Consider the following 24,878-nt stretch of genomic DNA (forward strand, 5'->3'; position numbering starts at 1 on the left):
CAAAGATTGCAATCAGTTACATACACAAGAGCAGTAAAGAAATGAAGTTCCAGATGACAAGCCTGAAACCTAATAAAAGCTCATTTACAAATGGACATCATCATCTACAATAACCAAAATGAACAAGAGAAGAACTTGATAGAAAACAATAAATTAGAAATAAATTAAAAATGAAGAGAACAGGATTATAATAATGAAAGTTAATTTGGAGACCCAGTGAGGCCATATTTTATAGGAAGAATGTTCAAAATATTTGGATATCAAGTTAATGAATAGTGAAGTGGAAAAAATTCAATTAATCAAGTCCAAAGGCCCTGAGAAGTAACACTGTGAATAGCACATTCTTTGAGAGAACCAAATGGACATCAAGAAAAGGCATTATGAAGGATTCTGTACCTGGGCCAGAACTGAAATCATATGCATTATTCATCCCTACGATCAATAAAATAATTACATTCCAAGTATAAAAATTCTTATAAAATAGAATATTCCTGTCACAGTCATGAATTTGCTTCATTTCTTCAGAAGTGTAACACATCTGTAGCAGAAAAAGGAAACTGTCACATCAGATAAACGCCATCTGTCCCTTGTGGTTATAATTTTTCACCTTTCATATTTAATTGTTCCCCTTTTTCTTCCACCAAAAACTAAAAATCTTGAAGTGACAACATGCCAAGGATAGAGAGCAAAAGGATTTCATGCAGAACCAATTAAGCAAACAAACAATTAGCTCTTAAAATAAAAATTACAGGAAAAATAAAGTTTTCCCTATTTTGTGTGTTTTAGTTTTTAGATAGTCTGGTTTCTTCTCCAGCAGTGGGGGCCTTTCGGGTAATTACTTGAGAGCTGTCCACTCTGCCACAATGAAAGAAACTTCATTTAGAAATGCATGCCCTGTGCATATGAAGAAAGCTCTGTTAATGCAGAGAAGGTATGAGGGCGATGTGAGAAGAAAAGTGAGATCAGAAACTGTAACGAGAAAAGGCAAAAGAAGAGAACTCATCACGAGAATGTTTTCATGAAAGAGATTTAATATGGAGAAAGAGAAATGCGAATCAGTAGGACAAAATTATAAAATAAGGAAGAAGTTGAAAAAATTAATTTATATTGCGTAATGGAAACAGGACATGCTCATAAAAACAAATATTTTGATTCAAATATTTCAGGCCAAGTAATGGGATAGCTTCTCACTTGGTCTAGTCAGCTGCCAATCAATAAGCCTTTATTGACACCCTTCTATTTGGAAGAGGCTAAAATTGCAAGATAAAAGACATTACAGTAACACAACCCCTGCCCATCAAGGAATCTCCAATTTTTGTTGAGGAAATAAGACGTAGGTACACAAGAAATACTGTACTCATGTTAGAATAGTTTTTATACATGACCCTCAGTAATGTCAGTTTTAAAACTATTGGGCTCAATTGCTGTAGATTTTTATATAGGACTCATGATTAATTATGTGAAATAGTGTCAGATAAGTGGAATAGAGTCAAACAAGGGTGGAAAGTCATTTGGAGATTGTGGAAGCCTTCCTAGGAGTGGTTGAAGTTAGCCACAGAATACACACACACAGAGAAACACATTAGAAACAAGAGATATTTGCTGCTGGTCACAAGATAAGCAGGGGCCAGACAGTACATGAGTAAATTGCTGCAAGTCCATCAACAGTATTACAGCGTGGTGAAACATGAGGGTTTTGGAGTCAGGCTGTCACGTGTCCAAGTACCAGTTAAAACACAGCTGTGTGACCTGTCAGTTTGCTCAACATCTTTAAGCTTCAGTTTTTTCACCTATGATATGGGTGGTACCTGCCTCACAAAGCCATGGGGACTATTAAAAGCAATAATCCCTAAAATATGCTTAGTATAGTGCCAAGGACAGTAGGCTCCTAATAAACGTTAGAGATTAGTAGTAATCATGATTGATTGGGGGTGGAGAGAGCTGGTCATAGAATAGGAGAAATCACACACAATATGTGCTTTATTGACAGCCATAAACTTTAATGGAGGCACCTGATTAAAATCAGAATCGTACAAGTGTCCACAATTAGGATACAATTGCAGTTATATTATCGAAGCAGACCATAAAATTGAAGGAGCATGTAGTGAACCACAAGAACAGTCCCTGAATCCTATTTGGCAGGAGCTTCAGTGTTTTCTCTCAAAACAGGAAATTCAAGGCTGCCCTGGCTTTGTTCTATCATCACATTTAAATATTAGCCTTCTGTTAACCAGGAGCACTGCATCAGCATCACAGCTCAGAGCACACCTCCTTTGTCTCATCTACTCGCGTTTTCAATATGAATGAACTAGTGGCATGCTTTCCGGATCCCTTTTCATAATTTCTTCTGTTTCCCCATCTCATCTTTCTTCTTCCAGAGAATGTAATTAGCTTGTTGTTTACCATCCCCACTAATGAGGAAGCAAGTCAATGCGAGGTCAACATCAATCCCTCCGCAGCTCTCCCTGGCTGACCTCCACACAGGCTTCTTGCTGCCCCTGACCATCAGCGGCTGTTCTACAGAGAGCTGAAGCCTTGCTCCGCTGTTTCTTCTTTTTTTAAATGGAAATGGGCATTTAAAGTCCATTAAGGAGCCAACACAGAAGAAAGATCTTGGGAAAAGCTGTTTTATAGTCATAAAGTATGCTACTCATAGCACGGGCCATGTTGGTTTAAGAAAAAGAAATACAGAAATTAACATGGCCTAAATAAACATACCTGTATGTTGTGAAAGTTAAGACACATGAAAACACATCCCATTTGTTAATTTCTCTGCTGTTGCTATTGTTATCTACAGATATTTTTAAATTTTCAGTTTAAGATAAGAATAAAGACTAGAAAGGATCATGGAGAGAGGTAAGCTGGGTCAAAGTGTTAGGAGTGAAATCTTTTTTAGATAGTCACACTATTTCAGTAATAAACAGATATAAAGTCCAATGCTGAAACAACTCTGTAATTATTCGCTTGGATTTCTGAAACTGTTGGACAGCGACTAGAGACGGTGGGGAAGAAGAGACCTAGGAGATGCCCCTTTCCTGATACCAGCCCTTCCACACTCATCCCAGCCAATGGCTAGCACTCCTCTAATCCAGGCTTTGTCTCCTGGGTGCAAGAGGGACACTCAGGCAGCTCCCCTTTTCTGATTCTTTGGACATATCACTCACAACCAGGTAACATCAAGGATAGCTTGTACAGAAGAGGAGGTTACATGTACACTGTTTGAAAGTTTGGGCTTTGGAATTAGACAAGCCTGAGTATTAAAGGGTAGCAGAGTATGCCACCCCAAACTATGCCACTTGGGCATAAGGTTTATTTTGAGCTGAAGGCAATTGAGAAGTAGTAAATAGAAGAGAAGCTCTCTGCCCTCCCCCCATTTCCCTAAAAGCAGGACATACATTTTTGAAGGTGTCTCCCCTCCCCTCTCTCCCAGGAAGGACAAAAGTTAATCATAGGAGACAACTCTGATCCTTAGCAGCCCAGAGATGGCACCAGAGGAATCAACATAACAAACTTCACTAGAACTAGCCCTTATCTACCATTAGTTTCCACATAATATTTGCCTTCCCACAATTTGTTGCCCCTGGAAGCTCAATGTCCTTTTCCTTTGCCTTGTCACTTCTTGAAAAAAATGTATTTTTCTTTTATTAAGATGCCATATAAGCCCAAGTTCCAACCACCCCCTTGAGTTAACTCAGCTGAGTGTTCCCATACGTATGCACGATGCACCTGCTAATAAACTTTTGCTTGTTTTCCCTTTTTCATCTCTTTTGTCAGTTTCATTTACAAGGATACAGTTAATGAACCTAAGATGGGTAGAGGGAAAACAGTTTTTCCTTTCCTACAGTATGAATCCTAGTTCTGCTACTTTCTCTCTGTATGTCTGAGCCTCATTTTCTTAAAATAGAGAGAGTAATAATATCTACTACATCAAAAGGTGAGGGTATGTATATATATAAGGTAAGGAGATATAGGAGACATATATATATATATATATATATATGAGTGTGTGTATGCGGTTAGAGGGGGGAAAGAAAGGAGGAGAAGGAGGCAGAGGAGAAGGATGAGGAGGAAGAAGATGAAGAGGAAGGAGAGGAGAGTGAGGGGAAGGGAGGGGAAGGGACAGGAGGGGAGGGAAAGGAAGAACAAGAAAACAAGAAATGCAGACAAGCTCCAGGACCCCAGACCTACATCAAATGTTTTCAGTTATGGAATACTCTATCACTATATAATCATATAGGTTGTTCCTACCTGATGCCAAAGCATCAGTTTCACCAAAGCAAGTACATCAAATAGTGAAAAAAACAGGCAAAATTCTGTTTGGTGAAATGGTCTCTCCCTGCATAAGTGAACAGAGCCTCTGGCTCACGCAGACGCAAACTCTCCTTTCCCGCCTCCTCCTCCAAGCACCTTCAACCCCCTGGAGTTAGGCTGCCCTCCTCTAAGACAGGCCACACAGAACTCCTTGCAAAACAGTTGAGAAGGTGGTCAGGGATTCCTCACCTGCAACACAGTTGCCTGAAGATCAAAACTGAGTAACAACATTTAATGGATATTTTTGCAAATTTTTATAATCACATTGTAAAGTCAAACAAAACGACCACGCAACAGCAAAAGAACCCAGTGTTACTCATTACCATATTTAAATATGTTTTCTTGGTCATCTTCCCAGACTTCTTGTCCTGGCTTTTCTTTACGTTCCATTTCTTCGACAGCAGTTCTCACTTCGCCGATCCCTGTATGTAGCTCTTGAGCTGAAAAAATGGCTGAAGCTGAGGTTTTGCTCCCCTCCATCTCTCTCTTTCTTGGTATCAGGTACTCTCTATCCTTCCTCAGTTTCCCCTCACCCTTCATCAATCCCTCTCTTCTCTCAATACTCTTTTCCTTCCTAGGTTTTGGTGAAGTTGTTTTTTTGTCAAGGCCCATTGCTATAATGCACCTAGGAAAAACATTAACATAAAGTGTTGATTAACCTTTATATATAGCACAATGGAACTGCAAAGATCTTTAGATCACTTCTCTTATTCCAGTAAGGAATGTTACAAGAAACATATTTATCATAGTACACATAGTTAATTAAAATAAACTACTTTCTCCTTATTAATACCAAAATCTTGTAAATAAACACAATTCTTAACAGTTTTACCCACAGTAATACACAAGAAAAGAAAGCAACTTAACAACAATGAACTATAGTCTCAAACTAAACTTTGTGCCTTAAAGTATATATTTGGCCTTATAACAGAGATGATAGATAGATAGATAGATAGATAGGTAATTTAAGTCTTCATATTAGAATTATGTGATAAAAGAACATTCAGGTTTATCAATAAAAGGAAGCTGAGATAAAAATTATCAGAAGAAAGATGTCATTCGGTCTTTGATAATTTATTATTCCAACAACACAACAACAGAAAGACATACAAAATTGACTCTAAATAATTATGATTGATTTTTTAAGAAACACAATCAGTTAAATATTTTTGTGCCCTTTAAATAAACACTTCAGGAGCCTGAATGCTTATTTTAACAGAACTGTCATTATTGTTTTTAGAATGGCCTTTTGAAACCTGTACCACAATCTTTTGGTGATTTTTCCTGGCAATAAGCTTTTGTTTTTTGAAAATGGCAATAATCTATAGAGGTCATAAAGTCATTCTAAGTCAAATCTGGTGAGCCAGCAAATGATCTGAATGTCTTAAGACGTTAAAAAATATTTTAAAAAATCAGTTATAACAAAAGTAACATTAATAAATTCTTCTATAGCTTTTATCCTATCTCTCAAGTTAATATCAAAATAGGAATTCCAATAACTATAATACATACATTAATAAAAATAATGATTATGATAATAAGAGTATCAAGCACTCCTTCTGTGCCAGTCTCTTTGCTGGGTACTTTATATACATGATCTTATATGATATATTCCCCTACAGACCAATAACTTAAGAACTATCATCATCACTTTACAAATGAGGAGACTGAGGCTTCAAGGAGTCCATGACTTGCCCAAGTTCACCCAGCAGGTTAGTGATAAAGCTGGCTTTCAGCTCAGGACTGCCAGACTCTGCCACCTCCCATTGAAGTACACCCATATTATTAGATTACAGGTATAGCCTTCTCAGATGACTAGTTACACAGACAAATGTTACACTGCTGGGCTTACCACCAGGGCAAGTACTCACACTCTCCTCACAAAGACTAACATAACGTGGAGAAGTTTTCACCAAGGCCTAGAGACAATCCCTGACCTGAAAAGAGGTGTCTGGCAGTTACCAGTCTCCCCACTCCTCCTCTAGAACTTCACACATCCCCTTCTCTCCATGTCACACAACTACTGGGGAACTGGGTCAATTAGAGTGGGGTCAGAATGCAGTCAAGACTTTCCAGTCCAGGAAGAATAGAAACAATATGTAAAATCTGAAAATTGCCTCTACGTGAATCAAATCCAATGGCAATTTCTTAAACTGAAGATATCACTGAATTTCAGCCATCCCTAGACTAGCAATAGCATAGGAGTTGATCTTAATTCATTCTCCCAACAAGTAAATATGAGAACTTAGTTATATCACTTATCCTTTCACTATCTCCCCATAAAATAAAGCTAAAAGGATATGCACTCAAAGTAACTATCAGGCTGTGAAAAATGGGATAATAAGAACATACTTTCCTCAGCCATATTAAGCATGATAAATTATTTCTTGACTATAATGATGATATACGTAGCACACTGCTTTCCTTGAAAATAAAGGTGTCATGAATCTTCAGAGACTATGATTACTAGCATTCCTTCTGTTCAAGCTATTCTTCCCTTATCAATGGCAACACCAAATATATTGATTTGGAGCCTCTGATATGCTGTTACTTTTAGTTTATGTTGTGACTGTGTACAGGCTTTGATGCCTCCCTACTGCAAGCACAGACTTTTTATTGCCCATCTGCTTAAGGGAATTAGGCAAACAAAGTGGGTAACATCTGTGCTCCTCGTCAGTGACTACCTATTTGACTTCTGAGTATGATTTGAGGTGTTGATTCTCACTACTAAAGCTCAAAGCAGTCTTCGTTCTCTTGGCTAGGCAATTCTTTTTCCTGTGTTTCACTTTAGCAACTGAAAGTAACTACCATGACTCTTCAAATAGTTCCCATGATTGAGGGATGGATACAGGTGTGGAACCTCCATACTTTGGAAGTGAACACTGCTAAGCTTTTCTTGTTTTCTAAGGACCTTAAACAGGTAACTCAAAAAATTTCTAAATCTTTCCTCCTTAAGAGAGAAGAGGTGTGAAAGAGTCTTCTAGCAAGTGGGACAGTGAATGGTCTAGGGCAATGCAGCAGGAAGGCCCAGGTATATTTAGGACCTACCTGAGGTTGCTTTTCTGTTCCAAGTCAAATATGTGTTCTCCATATATGTGGGCAAGTCATTTGTTTAACTCCCAGGAAAGCTAATGAGTTCGTATACAATCATCCATGTGTGAACACATTGCACTCCTTGGGAATTGCTGTATAAATGCAAGCTATAAAATGTTTGGTCCTAAACACTTTCTATCGAGGCTTAATAATCAGTGCCGAAATCTGATGGATGGCATCTACTCTCCTTTCAACACTTAACTAGTTTCTGTACAATTCTTTATATGATTTCGCTTGGTTCCCTCTAGCTTCTTTCTTTGAAGTTTTCAAATAATAAGAACAAAATTGTCGTGATGTTTAAGAGTAAGTTCTATTACCCTCAACTAAAATGCACAGTTCTCATAAAACACTGGTTTTCAATTTTTTGTTAGCTTCATAATCAGCTGAGGTTAAGGCTCCAATCACTCTTTGACTGGAAAATAGAAATAATCAGCAGAGAACTTCCAGTTGATCCCAACACAGCCACCAACTTGCATCTCTCTCTGCCCTATATGTCATCTTTCTTCCTGTTACTACAGAAGAATGCTTCCTCTCATCTAAGGCTAACACCTCCATTTGAGCCCTAGATCCCATCTCCTCTAGTCTACTCTAGCACTTTGCCCCAGCAATTTCTCTCTCTCTGTCACGCCTGATCAATATGTTTTTCCCCCCTAGGGTATCAACCCTACCTATCAGCTTATAACCATATTATAACATCTCCCATCTTAAAAAGTAATAAGCCCCCTTGGGCCTCTACATCCTCCCTCCTGGCTGCCACCCAATTTCCATCCTTTAGAGCAAAACTCTTTAATAAGAGCTATCTGTCATCTCTTGCTTTAGCTCTTCTCCAATTATTTCTTAAACCCACTCCAAACAAGACTGCATTCCTACCACTCCACAATAGCAACTTGTGCCAAGATCACCAATAACCAACACATTACCAAATAATCATGCTCAATCCTGAATTTTCATTTTGCTTCACCTAGCCACACCTTCGACCCAGGTGATTATGCCTTATTCTTGAAACATTTTGTTCATTTCCAGGACACTGCTTTCTCTGGGTTCTCTGTCTAATCACTGGCCTTCCTTCCTAGGTTTTTCCTGGTTCCTCTTTATCTTCCTCACCTTTGAACAAAGTGACCAGAGCTTATTACTCAGGCATCTTCTCTTACTGCGTTCCGTTCTTAAGCAGTCTCATCCCATCTTATGACTCTAAACGCCATCCATATGTAAACAATTCTCAAATTTATATATCTCCAGCCTGGACCTCTCACCAGACCCCAGATTCACAGATCCAACCGCCTACTCAACATTTCTACTTGCATATCTCATAGATGTCTCCACTCCCAAAGCTGCATCTTCCACAGTCTTTCCCATGTTAACTGGGCATCTTTCCAGTTGTTCAGGTTAAAAACTTTTCAATCATCTCTGACTCTGCTCTTTATCTCATGCCCTGCATCCAATCCATCAATAAATCCTGTAAACCCCACCTTCAAAATACGTCTAGAACCTAATCACTTGTAACTCTTCCTACCACTCTCTCTCCTCTGGATTAAAGTAGTTTCCACCCTTCCCCCCACCCTCTCTATTTTATTTTTCCCATAGGAGCTACTATCAGATCATGACAGGCCATTGCTCTAAACCTACCTGAGAGGCTTCCCATCCCTCTCAGAATAAAAGTCAAAGTCTTTGCAATGACCATAGGACTCTACGTGACTTGACTCCACTGTCTCTCTGACAGTGACATCTTCTATCACTGTCCCTTTCTCACTTTTGCTCTGATCACACTAGTTTACATACACCAAGCATAATCCTGTCTCACACCCTTTGTATATGCTTTTCCTCTACCTGAAAACCTATTTGAAAAAGGAGACATTTTTTTCTGGTTTCTGCTCGAAAGACATCAGAGAGGGCTTTACTGACCATCCTACATAAAATAATACTGCCTTCTGACCCTTGTCCCCCCTCGTTCCTTATATCTCCCTTACCCTGTTTTGCGTTCATCACACTTATTACCATCTATTATACACTAATTGGTTGGTGTATTATTGGTATACTGGCATGGCTTTATTGGTATATTATTTTCACTTCCCCTGTCAGAAGGCACTCCATGGGTCAGGTTCTTTGGTTGGTTCACTGCCATGTTCTAGCTTGGCACAGAGTCAATTCTCCATGAGTACTTTCAGGAAAAAATTAAGCAAAGCCTGCAAGAAGATTTCCTGACTACAAACAGAATGTCCAATATGAAAACTGATGAATAATAGTCAAAACTGACCTTTTATCATGTATTTTTTTATGTCTGAGATTGAAATTAGGGGCATGAGAGTGATCATTGGACTACACGATAACGCAGGTACACCTCTATCATGCAAAACCTACAATATGCAACTATATAAGCCAGATGCTTGACACATGCTCTGGAGCTCAGCCCAAAATAAATTACTACGAGGAATGAGGGGGGAAAAGCCTCTCTCCTTCCCTTTAGAGACAGAACTTAAAGCATTATGAGGAAAGGAACAGGTAGAAAAGAAACAGAATTTGAAACACCACCAGCTTTTATGTCCACTATATAATACATCTGGAAATCTACTTGATATCTTATAATTTTAAATGCAGCACACAGGTTGTTGTGATAAACAACCTTTAACTTAGGTATTTTAGGCTCATCTACATTGATATGATTCTTAACAAATTGTGCTGAGAAATACATCAGTAAAAGCATACAAAGAAAAATGTAGCAAAACTTGCCCTCTACCAAAGGACATTTGTTTCCATACTTGTAGCAAGGAGATGATCTCTCGACACACACAAACCCAAAGTAGCCTCGTTTGCCTCCAAGTCTGGAACCTTTTCGATGCTTATATTCACAGCAGGAACTTAACCTGTTCACCTGTATCCCGTTCAGGAAAAAGGTGAGACTGAAGGGGAAACCATGGTGCCTTTTGGAAATAAACTGAAAGGTCTCTGGAATTTAAAAAGGAAATACATTAGTGAAAGCAACTGACTTTGAACTAACATGTTTTAAATCACATTTTTCTGTTATATAAGTACAATATTATTTTCTAGATCTCCTTTTTAACCTGAGGACAATTTTTTAATCACAAAAACACATTCTATTACTTATATATATAATAAATACTCCAAGGCATTATAAAACTCTTTGACTTGTAATAAAATAATAAAACCTAAAATTATATGAGCGTTTAATATGGCCAGGCATTATGCCTAATTACCTTGGGTGTGTTATTTCTCAACAACCATATGAAGTGGAAATATTACCATCATTAGTTTCCATAATGCAGAAATTTAGGTTTAGAGTTCAGTAATTCAGCCAAAATCATACAGTAAGTGGGAGAGTTAGTGTTTGAATCCAAACATCTCTCTAGATTCCACGCCTCTATCTTGCTATGTTATCTAGCAATAAAGTACATAACAAAAGGCTGCTGTGAGCTCAGTAATGCTTTTATATGACTATTTTTTTACTCAGTAATGCCTTTAAATAAATTTTTATCTTTAGTCGTGACTTGAAACATCCTGATACATGTATGGATGAGGCAGAATTATTCCATCTTCAATCCATTCTCAGTTCTGCCTAGATTTGAGACCCCTTCTTGATCCCCAACCCACCCAAAAGTCTCACCAATAAGTTAAGAACCACTGCTTGCAATTAACAATTTTTAATCATTTCAAGTCTCTATAATGCTTTTTGAAGAAGTCTCCCCCTATACATCCCAAAACCCAATTCTGAGAAACTCTATTCTACAGAGTGACTCAGAAACCTGCTTCTCATGACACTTCTAATGTTACTTCCTACAATAAGCCTCCCTGGACTCTTCCACTTCTACCAATAATAGGCTTGATAATTTTTGCCTCTCTTTTGCAATATTTCCTATTGTTACACTTATTATTAAAATATGGCTACACCAGTGGTTCTCAAGTTTTAGTGTGCATCAGAATCACCTGAAAAGCTTATGAAAACATAGATTTCTGGGCCTCACCCCAGAGTTTCTGATCCCATAGGGCACAAGAATTTGCATTTTTATCAAGTTGCCAGGTGATGCTTATGCTGCTGGCCCAGGGACCACACTTTGAGAACCTTGATCTAGATGTTTGCTGCCCTGCATGTTTGTGAAGTCCATGAGAATTTAAATTTCATTTCCCCAGATCCCAGGACAATGGCACAGGAGGCCTCCAATAAATAATTAGTGAATCATTATTTTAACTCATTCTTTCATAGTCATCTAGAAATACAGTGTATATACCATATTATGCCCCTAAAACATCTCAATCAGATGCAACTTATACTAAAGAATAGACTTATTAAAAAGGTAATTCCATCATTTATACCTTAGTATTTGTGATGTGAAATTAAACAAAATAGGAAAGAGAACATTGGCAAGTTAGTGTCTGGGGAAACTAAGATACAATAGATATTAAAATCCACTTGTCTTTATATATGGACTTTTTAAGTGGTAACTAGAAAGCTAGTTTGACTGCTCTTATTACAGAAACTTGAATGAGACATTCATGTAATATGATCCATTCTGCTGCAGCATCACACCCCTTAACTCCCTAAGGACCCAGCCCAGGAAGAGAGTAGAGTCAAGGAAATGCTGAGAATGGGCACAGGAGAACAACTCTTGGGCATGACTGCCCTTCTATTTGGTACCCACATGGTTGGAGAGCACATCCATATATTATTTCATTTCTTCCATTGTTTTTCAAACTTATTGAACAAGAATTGACACCCTCTACCTTTGGTCCCTTGTTACTTATTTTGTAATTTTTTTTTTTTTTTTTTAAAGTCCCAGACTCCCTAATGGGTTTCAGGGAAGAGTTTTTTTTTTTTTTTTTTTTAAATACATTAATTAATTAATTTATTTATGGCTGTGTTGGGTCTTCGCTTCTGTGCGAGGGCCTTCCCCAGTTGCGGCGAGCGGGGGCCACTCTTCATCGCGGTGCGCCGGCCTCACACTGTCGTGGCCTCTCCCATTGCGGAGCACAGGCTCCAGACGCGCAGGCTCAGTAGTTGTGGCTCACGGGCCTAGTTGCTCCGCGGCATGTGGGATCTTCCCAGACCAGGGCTCGAACCCGTGTCCCCTGCATTGGCAGGCAGACTCTCAACCACTGCGCTACCAGGGAAGCCCCTTATTTTGTAATTTTATATTTTAAAATTTAGTGACACTTCCCAACCCTGACTTCGTGGTTTCTGCATGGAGTAGTGGAAAGATTATAGGCCAGAAATCAGAAGATTTTGTTCCATGTCCCAGTTCTTCACTTATTAGTTGAGTGTGCCTTGATGAGACATTTAACTTTGTTGCATTTCAGGATTCTCATCTATAAAATGAGGATGGCAGGGAGAGTGGGTGAGGAAGTGGAGTGGAGGGGGTGACCCAGTTTACCCACTTCACAGAGCAGTCTTAAAGATTATAATGGGCACTATTAGAAAGCATCCTATAATATTTGTAAAATGTAGTTATTCATTGTTGACTGACAGTGGTAGCACTGTTTTAGGCACTAAAGAGACATAAAAATACTGAAGAAATATCAAACGTGTTCTCCTCCCTCAAGAAGTTATAATTTAGCAGGAGAGACAAAAATCAATGTACCAGACTTCTAGAGTAAGGTCACCAAATCCTCTTCCCTTAAAATTTTGTCTCTGAAAATGGACCAAAGACTTAGAACAAACTGAGCAGCAGTTTTTCATGAAAAAGTACTGAACTTTTGGTATGAACAGTGGGAATCTGTGGCATTCTTGCCTAGGGCTGCTCCCATTGCCCTCTCCTGCCACTGCAGTTCTAGAAGGGAAGGGCAGGCCATAGGTAACTAGCGGCTTCACTGTCAGTAGAGGCCGACTTGATTTGGAGCAGAACACAAAAAAAAAAAACCTTGGTCAGTGGCATCACTAGTAATAAGCAGCAATCTCAGAGCAAACTGACAGGGAAGGTCAGAGGTTCTGCTAGCCTGAGACTGTAGTTCTAATTAGGGCAAGCAACAGGTCAGTGGACTAGCCAGGAATTTAACAGGGAGATACAGGCAATAAGGCAGTCATAGACACATTCGATAAGCTTTCTGCACATCTCCAGCTAACTGGAAGCAACATGGATTGGAGTTGGCCCAACTTATTCACACATCCCTGTCTTATTGCAAGCTTGCACCTGTGTACAAAGGAAACATTAGATCCTGGTGGAAAATAAAAGTTGGAACAGATTTGAAAACTGCCTGAACTTTGAATGTACTCCTGAACCCACTATAGTGTGTTGAATATTGCCCTCCAAAAATTCATGACCACCCAGAACTTCAGAATGTGACCTTATTTTGAAATAGGGTCTTTGTAGATATAATCAGGGAAGGATCAAGATGAGATTATCCAGGATTTGTTTTGTCCTAAATCCAATGACTGATATCCTTATAGGAAGAGGAGAGGATACACACACAGATACACAAAGAAGAATAACATGGGAGGATAAGCACAGGTTGAAGTGATGGAACTACATGCCATGAAACACCAAGGATTTCTGGGAATCACCGGAAGTGGGAAGAGGCAAGGAAAGATTCTCCCCTTCAGCTTTCAGAGGGAGCATGGCCCTGCTAAGACCTTAATTTTAGACTTCTGGCCTCCAGAACGTAATACAATAAATTTCTGTTGTTTTAAGCCACCATATTTGGGGACATTTGTTATGTCAGTCCCAGGAAACTAATAAACCTACAAACAGATTCACTGGCAGAAGACGGAGGCTATACTGGCTCAAAGTGCTTGAACACGACCTCTGACAAATCACTGAATGATCACTAAACTATGAAAACACAGAGACAACCCTAAGAGATTAGCCTAAAAAGTAAAAACAGAACAAAAAAAAAATCTAAGCAGAGACACCACTGGCTGTATACCAAGGAGAGGGGACATGAATTTCACAGATTTGTTCTAGATAAGCTACTAAACAAACAAACAAATAAAAAACCCAAGAATAACCTTCCAGAGGGAAAGTGGGAATTCAGAATCCATAGTTGCTCTAATAGATGATCTAAATTGTCCAGTTTTCAGCAAAAATATCAAAAGACACAAAGAAACTGGAAAGGGTATGACCCATTCTCAGGATGCAAAAGCCATCACACCCACTCCTAGGAAGCTGCTCAAGAGAAATGACAACTGATGTCTACACAAAAAAAATTTGTCTTTGTATATTCATTACAGCATGACTTATAATAGTCCCAAACAGGAAACAATACAAATATCCATCAACTGGAGTAGACGAATAAAATGTGGTATATCCATGTAACGGAATGTATTCTCAGCTATAAGAGAGCAACTATTGACAGATGCTACAAATGGATGATTCTTAAAAACACTATGCTAAGTGAAAGAAGCAAGACACAAAATACTACCTATTGTATGATTTCATTTACAAGAAATGTCCATAGAAGGCAAATCTGTAGAGCCTGAAAGCAGATCAATGGTGCCCTAGGGCTGGCTATGACAGTGAAGATTAATTGCCAAAGAGTGAGCTCAAAGGAACTTTTTGAAGTGATGGAGATGTTCTAAAACTGTGATAATGGCTGTACAACCTTATAAAATTCCTAAAAATCAGTGAATTGTACACTTACAGTGGGTGAATTTTATGGATTGTAAGTTACACCTATTTTTAACAACTAAAAAAATCAATATATGATAAAGAGTAATAGAAAAAGAAAAAAACAGTTAATGTAAGTCAAGGTACAATGAAATGCTTTGGTTTTAGGTGTTAAGAGCCATTGTCATCAAAAGAGAGGGATAAAATGGAATAAAAGTCAGTTGGGTAAGCTTCACAGTCTTAATCTGAATCTTAAAAGATGGATACGGTTTGAACTTAAAATATGATATTGAATTTAAAATCCTTTGTCCTATTGCAGACAAAGAAAAGAGCACAGGAAAAGACAAGATAACAATGTGGGGCGGGGCGGGGGGGTTGGGGAGGAGGCAGGAGGCAAGGGGCTGGTGAAGCAGCCGCTGTGTTTGTGAAGAAGTAGTGAGGAATGCACAAATAGGTACAACAGGATCAGGTTATGGAAATACAAGAAAATGGGGCAGAAAAGGAATTATAAGAGAGCCAGAAAAAAGTTACTTTGTTCTTCATATCCACATGAACCCAGGAGGCCAACATCTGCCTTGTTTGAAAGGATAAATGATAAATAAAACTGCCTGTGAAGAACTGTACTCTTTACAAGTAGCAGAAATATTCCGCGACTTCATAGGTGTACATAATAAACAATCGATCTGTGGCCTGATGTCTAAAATCAAACTGCAACACATCATGAATCACTATGATAATAAAAGATGCACTTGCCATGTTCCCAAATAATTAATTGTATTGTTATTCTCATCCAAAAGCAAGAGAAATTAATGAATGCTACATTTTTAAGGAGTTTACCGCTCCAATCCTAAATTTAAAGGCCCTTTTTTTAAAACAGAAATCTTCTAAAAACCTATTCACATTTCACTGAATCATGCACAGATTTGATTTGTAAAAAGGGTAGATTCTTTTCAGTCCAGCTAAATTGCTAAGATTGCTGAACCACAAGTCAACTCTGAGCCACCCAACTTTTCAATTTTGAACGATTACTTTCATGGCAATCAAGGGCAAGCTGAGACAAAACTATTGTGGGGACAGGATTCAATTACTTCAGTCCCCATTCCAACCTATTATTCAAGACTGTCCAATGACATAAGAAAAAGTCAATTCTGGGATCAATATGCATGCAAACTAACACTTAGCCAAGTAACATTCTCCCGTAACCTTTGGTTTTGCAATCTTATCACAGAGTGTACTCCCAGAAAATCATTCAGCTAAGCCTTGTTCTTTTTTCATCTGTATGTGCCACATTTCCCAGCAGTCAAATAGCCATTTTATATGAACTCTATTGATTAAAGCATGATCTAAGACCCAGGAAAAGTTTCATTATGTTAACTCCAATTTGAGACTGTAGCTAATTTCAGCAATTCATCAAAATTAATAGTTGAAAGTGATACTTTTAAAAAATAAGTGTATCTAATCACTATTATCAGGGGTTTCATACCCCTCATATTATGGAAATATAGGAAACCCTTTGCTACTGAGAATAGCTAACTGGGGCTGGATAGTACTAAACAAGGATCTTGCACCTAGTCAGGGGGCTGGGATCTCTCCCTGCTCTCAACCTTGCTCAGAACTGGACGGGTGACCTTGGGGAGCCACTGTACCTCTGGATGCCTCTCATTTTCCTCATCTACATAATGGAAGGAACGAACTCTCAGATGCTATGACAAAATGAAACAAAGTAAATTACGTTTCAGCTAAGTACATAAAATGGGAAAAAGTAGTTTCTGGCATTATTTTTTAAAAAGAAATTTTATACATTTTTATAAAGAAAAATGTTTTTTCATTATAATACGATATATGTAATTCATTATATAATTCAATATGTATATAATTCATTATAATATATCATATTTTACTTTAAATCAAAACCAACATTCAAGTGTATATCCTTTCTTATGTTGGTAAGTTTTCAATATTTTATCCCTAAATATGTATAGTTCTCTTTAAGCAGTTGAATTTTTTTAAATTAATAGTCACTGTTTTTGATTGATGAGGGAAATCAGAAAAGCCAAAAGTAACAATTCCATGTTTGCCCCCAACTCCTCCCTTTAATCCCTAAGTCTATATCTAGATTACCCAAATATAAATATTTCTTTTAATCAGTAAAAACACTATTACTTTCTAAACAGAGTGCCTTAAGCAAGGAAATAGCAAACATAATCCTGTAACAACTCTTCCTTTTAATTGCTGTGCCACAGAACTAAATATTGACCAAAAAAACCACTTTGGTACAATATGTGAAATCCTATATTGGATACAAAAATTATCTTATGCTAACAAACATGGATTTATGATAAAAGGGAAATGAAAATGTAATAAAAGCATGTAGCCAAATTTTGTACTGCATTATTTAGGTGTGATTCACCCTGAGGTTTATTGGATTTGTGATTTTATCTCAGCATAGTTCTAAAGAAAAAATTGCCAATCTGATATTTTTCTCTTAGAATAATGTATGATGTAATTCACTATGGCAAGACAAATAGTTAACTTGTAAATTGGGGGACAGTTTATTCGTACAACATTTTAGTGATCATATATCTCTATTTCAAGATTAATCTGTTACTGGGTTAAATCACTCCAAATTCTTTATTCCACAATCTGCAAGAGTAATTGCTGCTTCAGTTTCAATCATGGATCAGTAAATCTGGATTTACTTTTAGGCAGCTGGTTTATAAGTCCCTGGATATGCATAATTTCATAGAGTGATTAAAGTCATTTTGATATTATACCAACAATAGCTTATCTAGAGCATCAACTGCAAGCAATTAAAACATTCACATTTTATGTGTACCTTTCTCAAGTAGTTTGCCTGCATAGACACACAGGTTTTCCCCACCACAGTGCTGCTGATAAACTTTTATTTCATCCCGGAAATCTGAGTGATCATAGGCTAGGTGCACATTTTTCCCCAAATAGATCATTGTAATAGCTGCATTACTATGCAGTGGTGTTTTGTGAATACTTCTTGAATCCTAGAATAAACAAAAAAAGGCGGCTTATTAACTAATCACCTTCTAATCAGAGTGTGATGACATTGTAATACAAAGAATAGAAAAGGCTATTTTTATATACCTTGCAACGAAACCTTTATAAAATGTCAATCTATATACAGTGCACAAAAAGTCAAGCCCATTACAAAACAAATGCCTTTAACAATTAAAGCATATATACATTTTGGCTTTGTATTTTTAATGTAAATTCTGGGGATTTGGACAAAGTTTGTCACCTTTTATCTTACGTATGTGTCTGTGTTTTACATGCAACAAAAATATCAGTGATGGGAAGAGGAAACTACTCTTGTTTCTTTTTGCTAGTTCTCAAATAAAAATTCAAATCAAATTAATTAAATAAATATTGGTGACATAATTTTGTTCTAATTCAAATTGACATTAACTGTAATTTAGCAATTGTTTTTGTAATTGAGTGTTATCTTTATACTTGAGCACTGACAATACATCCTTCCCTGAGCTTATTCTTTGTGAGAGGGACCAACATTATTAATATTATTCTTAATATCAATCAATAAACCCAACAAAAAAATATCACCTCATAAACCTACTTGATATTCTATGGCATTGACCAATTTAAATTATTTATAAAATAAGCACTAAACTTAAATACCAGAGATTAAATATCCAATGGCTTGCCTCCTAGTTTATATTCTGAAGTATTTTCACAGTAGTGAATAAGTATAGTGTTTGCCTAACCTCTAAGAGGAAGACCCGGAAAGAGAAGCAAAAAAGGAAGAGGAAGAAGAGGCAGAGAAATAGGAATGGCTCCTTGAGAGACTTTAAGAGGTCCTAGTAAGAATATCGTAGGTTTCTAGAACTACACAGATACGAGGCATTACTTGTAGTCTACTTCACTTTTCTAAAAATCAGTTTTTAGCTAAATGAAAAATGTGAAGAGACCAACTTTCAGTGAATCCAAGACAATTATTTGAGTTTGATCTCACTGAATTACAGATGCCTTGGAAGCATGCATTTTATTAAGAATGACAAAGCTGAAAAAAAAATTTCTGAAGGAACTAATAAAATACTTCCATCTCCAAAGCCATTCCCTTCTACCTCAGAGGATTCTTTTTCTCATTCACTCCTACTTCTTTGAAGCAAAAACCAGAAGAAGTAAATTTGGTGAAATTCAGCAAATGACAGTCTGAAAAGTGTAAATGGGCGGGAAAGTCTAAGATTTAAAATTTGAGCAAATTGTCTTGCCTGTGGACAGAGCTCCCAAATAGACAGATAATCAAGAGAAATATTTCAGGGACACCAGGAGCCATGAACGTAAATCAGCAAACTGGATAATTCTTTGCAGATTAGAAACATCTCCTTGAGTCACAGTTGAAAGCAAAGGGATGATGGCAGGCCTGGCTCTTGGTTACAAAGTCATCCCATGTTTCCTCTTGCCTGAGCAACTGTGGAGCGTGACATGCATGTGTGCAACCCAACCCACAATCACCAGCCTAAGGCAAACTCAGCTCCAAGCTCCCACGAGAGCATTTAATGATATGACGGATTAAATAAGAGCATCCCACTTTGTTAAGCAGTACTTTCTAAAGTGGCAGAGGTAGCCGTGTGAAGGGCTTCTGGAGATAAGCACTACATAAATACAAGGTAACAGTGGGATTAGAGTGGAGGAAAGGCCCTCCTCATATATGCAAAATGAAAAACTGGATGGAGGAATGTTTAAAAATAAAATAAAGGATAGCTCTTCACCCTTTTCATCTACTCTTATTCATATATTTTTTTTCTGCTAAAGTGTATTCCTGATAGCAACATCTCTTTTCTCTTGCTCTGGTTGCTTCATTTCTTTCTAAAATATTCCTCAATTATTTGCACCAAGTAACCTTTTCTGGGTTCTAATAGGAGGCCCAAGTGACAGCTCATGATTAAATACATGCACTAACAAACGAAGAGTTGTTTCGTGCAGTTGACTAAATTGCCTCTATACTTACCATCTTGCAAGGTTATAATGACCCCAGACTGATGAAACTTTAACAAGGTTTCACGGCCCTTTCTGCTGTCCTCAAGCAATTAACAAAACCTTCCATGAGGGGCTTCCCTGGTGGCGCAGTGGTTGAGAATCTGCCTGCCAATGCAGGCTACACGGGCTCGAGCCCTGGTCTGGGAAGATCCCACATGCCGCGGAGCAACTGGGCCCGTGAGCCATAACTACCGAGCCTGCGCGTCTGGAGCCTGTGCTCCGCAGCAAGAGAGGCCGCGACAGTGAGAGGCCCGCGCACCGCGATGAAGAGTGGCCCCTGCTTGCCGCAACTGGAGAAAGCCCTCGCACAGAAACGAAGACCCAACACAGCCAAAAATAAATAAATAAATAAATTTTAAAAAAACAAAAAACAAAAAACCTTCCATGAAAATTCAGTTGCATTTCAAGAACAGAAGCAAGGCTCAAACCCCTGCACAACTAATGGTTACCTCTCTTACTTCCTTGACCAGCAGCTTATGACTTTCCTTCTCGTTTCTTTTCAGGTTTGTCAGGCAAGTACAATCTGAGCTGACAAATAAACAGCGAGCCTACTGAGTGGTGAACCAGTCAGCCATTATATATTTGTAATATTTAGCATTCCATGGCTAGACTAAACTTTCACTGGCATCTCTTTATCCCTGCCCACGCCTGTGTGAGAGGTGGATTTCAGAGATTGTATGGGTGTCAAAGTGCCTGTTCTTGTTGATAGTGTTGGGCAGCAACTCCTCTCCATCTACTCAGCCAAGCCCTGATGAACTCTTGACGTCGTAAGGTCCTACCTGGACCACTGCAGTAAACCTCTAGTTAGTATGCTAGAGAAAAAGAGCAAAGCTTTGAGCTGTTCCAGGAAGGCTGGCAAGTATGGTTACCCTACTAATTGGTCCCCACACTTCTAGCCTGATGTCCTTCAAATTCTCCCTCCTCCTGGATATCAGAGTGATCTACTGTCATGAAATAGATCATGTAACTCTCCCGCTTAAAGTTCTCCAATGATCCCCAATATCCATGGGATAAGGGCCAACGTTCCTCAGACGGTAAAAAATGTCTTACATAGTCTCTAACTCCTACTATCTTTCAACTATTGCAATTTCTTGTGTTACATCTAAAGGTCCAGTAACTGAACAAATTGTAGTGGCCCAAATATGACCAACATGTTTTAAATCTCGAGGCCTATATAACTGTATGAGTCACATGGCATTGAAACTATTTCCTTGTATTCCTCTCTCTCAGTAGATAAGGACAGTATCTTAACGATCTCTAAGCCCCCAGTGTCTTGCCAGTGCTGACACCTAGTAAAGGCCTAATAAACATTGATCTGACTGGACACAGCCATGGAATAATTAGGGATTCTACATTCTGTCCTTTGCTGAGACAAAAGCGGGTTGACCTCACCCTAAATCAGAAGCTTTCTACGTTTATAGGCACTCAATAGGTACCAGAACATGAAAACTGATTCACGATGTCCTGTTAAACGAAACACCACCTTTGTTGATTAAGCCTTGATAAAAATTGATAAAAAGTCTGGCCATAAAGAGTGGCAGGCAGTCCCCATGCTGACTCTTATTCGGGTCTTAGGGAGACTGACTCAGCCAGAGGCACAGTGCTACAGTGTTCACATTCTAAAGGTTCAGGAAGCCTCTGGTTGTGATGGAAACCTGTCTTCACTATACTCATTTGGTTCCTTTTTTATTTTTTTAATTTATTTATTTATTTATTTTTGGCTGCGTTGGGTCTTCGTTGCTGCATGGGCTTTCCCTAGTTGCGGTGAGCGGGGGCTACTCTTCGTTATGGTTCGCGGGCTTCTCATTGCGGTGGCCTCTCTTGTTGCGGAGCACGGGCTCTAGGCTCATGGGCTTCAGTAGCTGTGGCGCACGTGGGCTCAGGAGTTGTGGCGCACGCACTTAGTTGCTCCGCGGCATGTGGGATCTTCCCAGACCAGGGCTCGAACCCGTGTCCCCTGCCTTGGCAGGCAGATTCTTAACCACTGCGCCACCAGGGAAGCCCTACTCATTTGGTTCTACTCTTTCCCTTCTCTTTCACTCTGGTTTCAACTGGTTCTCTCCTTCTCCCTCCTTTGCTTTTACTATGCATACTTTTTTCACTTTACTCTTGCCTGTTTTTCTTACTACCGTGTAACCTATATCTCATGCTAATTCCTGACATGCCCCCAAACGCCTCCAGCCTTCTAGACGTATCTGAGCTCCGGATTTGGAGGATGCTGGGTTGACACGTGAGCCTTCCTTTCCTCATCTCCCTCAAAAGAATGAATTCATTAAGTCTGTTAAGACTACAAATTATCCAGATGGATTTTGCTTTTGGTGAGAAGGCCCCCAAATCAGACCCTCTTAGTAAAGTGGTCTGCCCTGATTCCCAGAAGCATTTTTGGTTCTTCCTTTCTTCTAGGGTTTTGTTCCACAATGCCATCTGCAAAGATATTTTGATTGTTGAATTGACTTTTTATACTGTTTTTAAGTCCTTTTTAGTTATGTAGTTACCAAACTGCAATGCTAATTTTAAGCAAAAGCATTGTTTAAAGGAAAATGTTTGTCTAAAATAAATCAAGCCTACCATAAAATATGTTGAATTACCATATATTAAAATCGTGCTGATGTTTTCCTTTTTCATTCTCAAATCTTAGCCTACTGGTGAGAAACTAAGAGTAAAAAATACCAAGATAATGCACTGACTAGAAAGAAAAATTTTTAAATATTCCTTAAATTAAGTCAAACAAAAGAAATGTGCAATTTCTCCCAAAAAGCTAATATTTTTTAGACTTTATTTGTTGTTGGAGAAAAGGGATCTGTATCTGAAAGGCATAATTGATATCCATAATATTTACCTAAGTGAAAAAGTGTAACTGAAAGCTTACTTTTTGCATGGAAAATAAAACAATACCCATTTATGAACACAGTGCTAATAAACATTTGATTAAATGTAAATAAAATCAAATGCCTGCCCTCAACAAGCTTCATAATCTGGGAGTAGAAGTAAGAAATAATAAAGGTACATGAGTATTTATGCTAAGCAGAATATATTAAGGAACATAAGGAAAGTAACAAAGTCCTTTTGAAGGGAAGAAGTATTTCTATACTATGTATAGAAATACAGTGTAGAGCATAAAGTCTTTGAGAGGGGCAGGGAAAGATGGGTATGGAAACACATTCTTTTTATCTCCCATGCACTCACAGGCAATGCACAGAAAAAGATTTTCTGGCATAAAGTAATTTAAAAAATATATAGACTGGAATTGGGGAAGTGGTGGACCAACCAGTTGAGGGTATAGAAAGTAGTTCAGTTTGGCTTGGTTAGGAGCAGAGAGAAAACTGGAAAAGGGCCAAAACCTGAAAGCCCTTGAATGCTAGTATACTAAGCATGTCCTTTTATTCTGATGTTTTGACATCTGGGTCCTTACTGACCCTGGGACACTATCTCACCCAAGACTAACCAGTTCCTAGAGACAGTAAATGACTTGCCTGGGAGAACATTTATCACGTGCACACTAACCGAGAGCCCATATCCACCCTCCCCCAGCCTCTAACACTCTGGGCCAATATTCCCCTGCCCCAGCACCAGGTACCAGACAACTCAGGACAGCCCAACACCAGGGCCTGCCAAAATCATTCATACTATCCCATCCTATGCCTGCTTACCCTGCATTGCCCACTTCTTCCTCGGAAACCACAACAGAGGCTCTTTCCCACCTTTTCCTCCCACGCCTCTCTTGATAACCCTGGTGCTTCCCTGGGTGGCCCTGCATGGCCTGGTGTGATGGTTAATTTTATTTATCAACTTGGCTGAGCCACAGTGCCCAGATATGTGTCAAACAATGTTCTAGATGGAATCCTGACTAAAATAAACAGGCATGTCCCTTCCTCTTGAGAACTGTAAGGGACAAACTGTCTTTTTAAAGGCAAGTGTCTTCTAATCTATAGGTCTCAACACACCCGAATAATCATAAAACTGACATTTTAAAAGTCAGGCAGACGAATAACTCGCTTTCATCAGGAAAGGGGAAGCTAGTGAAAGGTTTTAAGCAGGGGAGGAACATGTTGGGAACTATTCTACAAAGTTTAATTTAACATCATTATGTAGAATCTACTACTACTGAGATGGACTCTGCTTACTCTCTTCTCCCCCTCCTGCCTTTAACCCTCTGCTTCCTGATTCAATCTGCTAACTTCCTACTCACCTTTCAGACATCTGTAATTGCACAGGGCTTATCTGGAGTCTAGGAAGTAGATAGGGGGCCTCAACCAGATATGGAGAAAGCCCCTGACTAGTTCGTGCCTGGAGAAGCTCTTTGCTTTCTCTATCATAAAACATATAAAAACTTAAAACAAACTGTTTTATTTTTTAATTGATAAGCATAATAATTAAGTAGGTTCTTATTTGAAAGCCTGTATTTTCACATATATAGACACTATTTATAGTACCATCCACATTTTCAGTAGGCTGCTGTGTGGAGTAGGTGACCAGCAGTCCTGAGTGGAAACACAGAAATCTGCAGATGGATGAGGTAAACCTCAGAGCAAAATCTAACTAGTCACATAGATTCTGTAAAAGCATTAAAAAACTCTGCAGGTATTATATCTCCAAATTATAGAGCAACAGGGCACAGAAGCAATGTGCTGGGCTGTGAGATCTACACCCTGTCATTTGGTTTCCTAGACTCCAGATAAGCCCTGTGCAATTAAAGATGCCTGAAAGGTGAGTAGGAAGTTCATGGATCATGGCCTAGAGACACAGACCACAGAATCCAGGGACCCTGTTCTATACATTCACAGAGGAACAGGTGGCCACCAGCAAGCCATATTTCTTTACCTCTTTCATTTACCTCTTTCTTTCCTTTTAAGAGCATTTGAAGGATGCTTTGGGATGGTAGTCATGAAATGAAAG

General features: G+C 38.6%; 1 protein-coding gene across 1 annotated transcript in view; it reads right to left on the minus strand.

The window, feature by feature from the left end:
- The window catches only part of ERICH3 (glutamate rich 3), an 85,086-nt gene that overhangs the window by 31,492 nt on the left and 28,716 nt on the right, over positions 1 to 24,878 (minus strand). Inside the window, exons 8-10 of the mRNA XM_068537547.1 lie at positions 17,791 to 17,971; positions 10,161 to 10,347; positions 4,635 to 4,936 (exon numbers count right to left, since the gene is read on the minus strand). Of these exons, the coding sequence (XP_068393648.1) occupies positions 4,635 to 4,936; positions 10,161 to 10,347; positions 17,791 to 17,971 (670 nt within the window). The remainder of the gene's footprint in view (positions 1 to 4,634; positions 4,937 to 10,160; positions 10,348 to 17,790; positions 17,972 to 24,878) is intronic.

The sequence above is a fragment of the Eschrichtius robustus genome, chromosome 3, assembly GCF_028021215.1.
Source record: "Eschrichtius robustus isolate mEscRob2 chromosome 3, mEscRob2.pri, whole genome shotgun sequence".
NCBI classification, from domain to species: Eukaryota; Metazoa; Chordata; class Mammalia; order Artiodactyla; family Eschrichtiidae; genus Eschrichtius; species Eschrichtius robustus.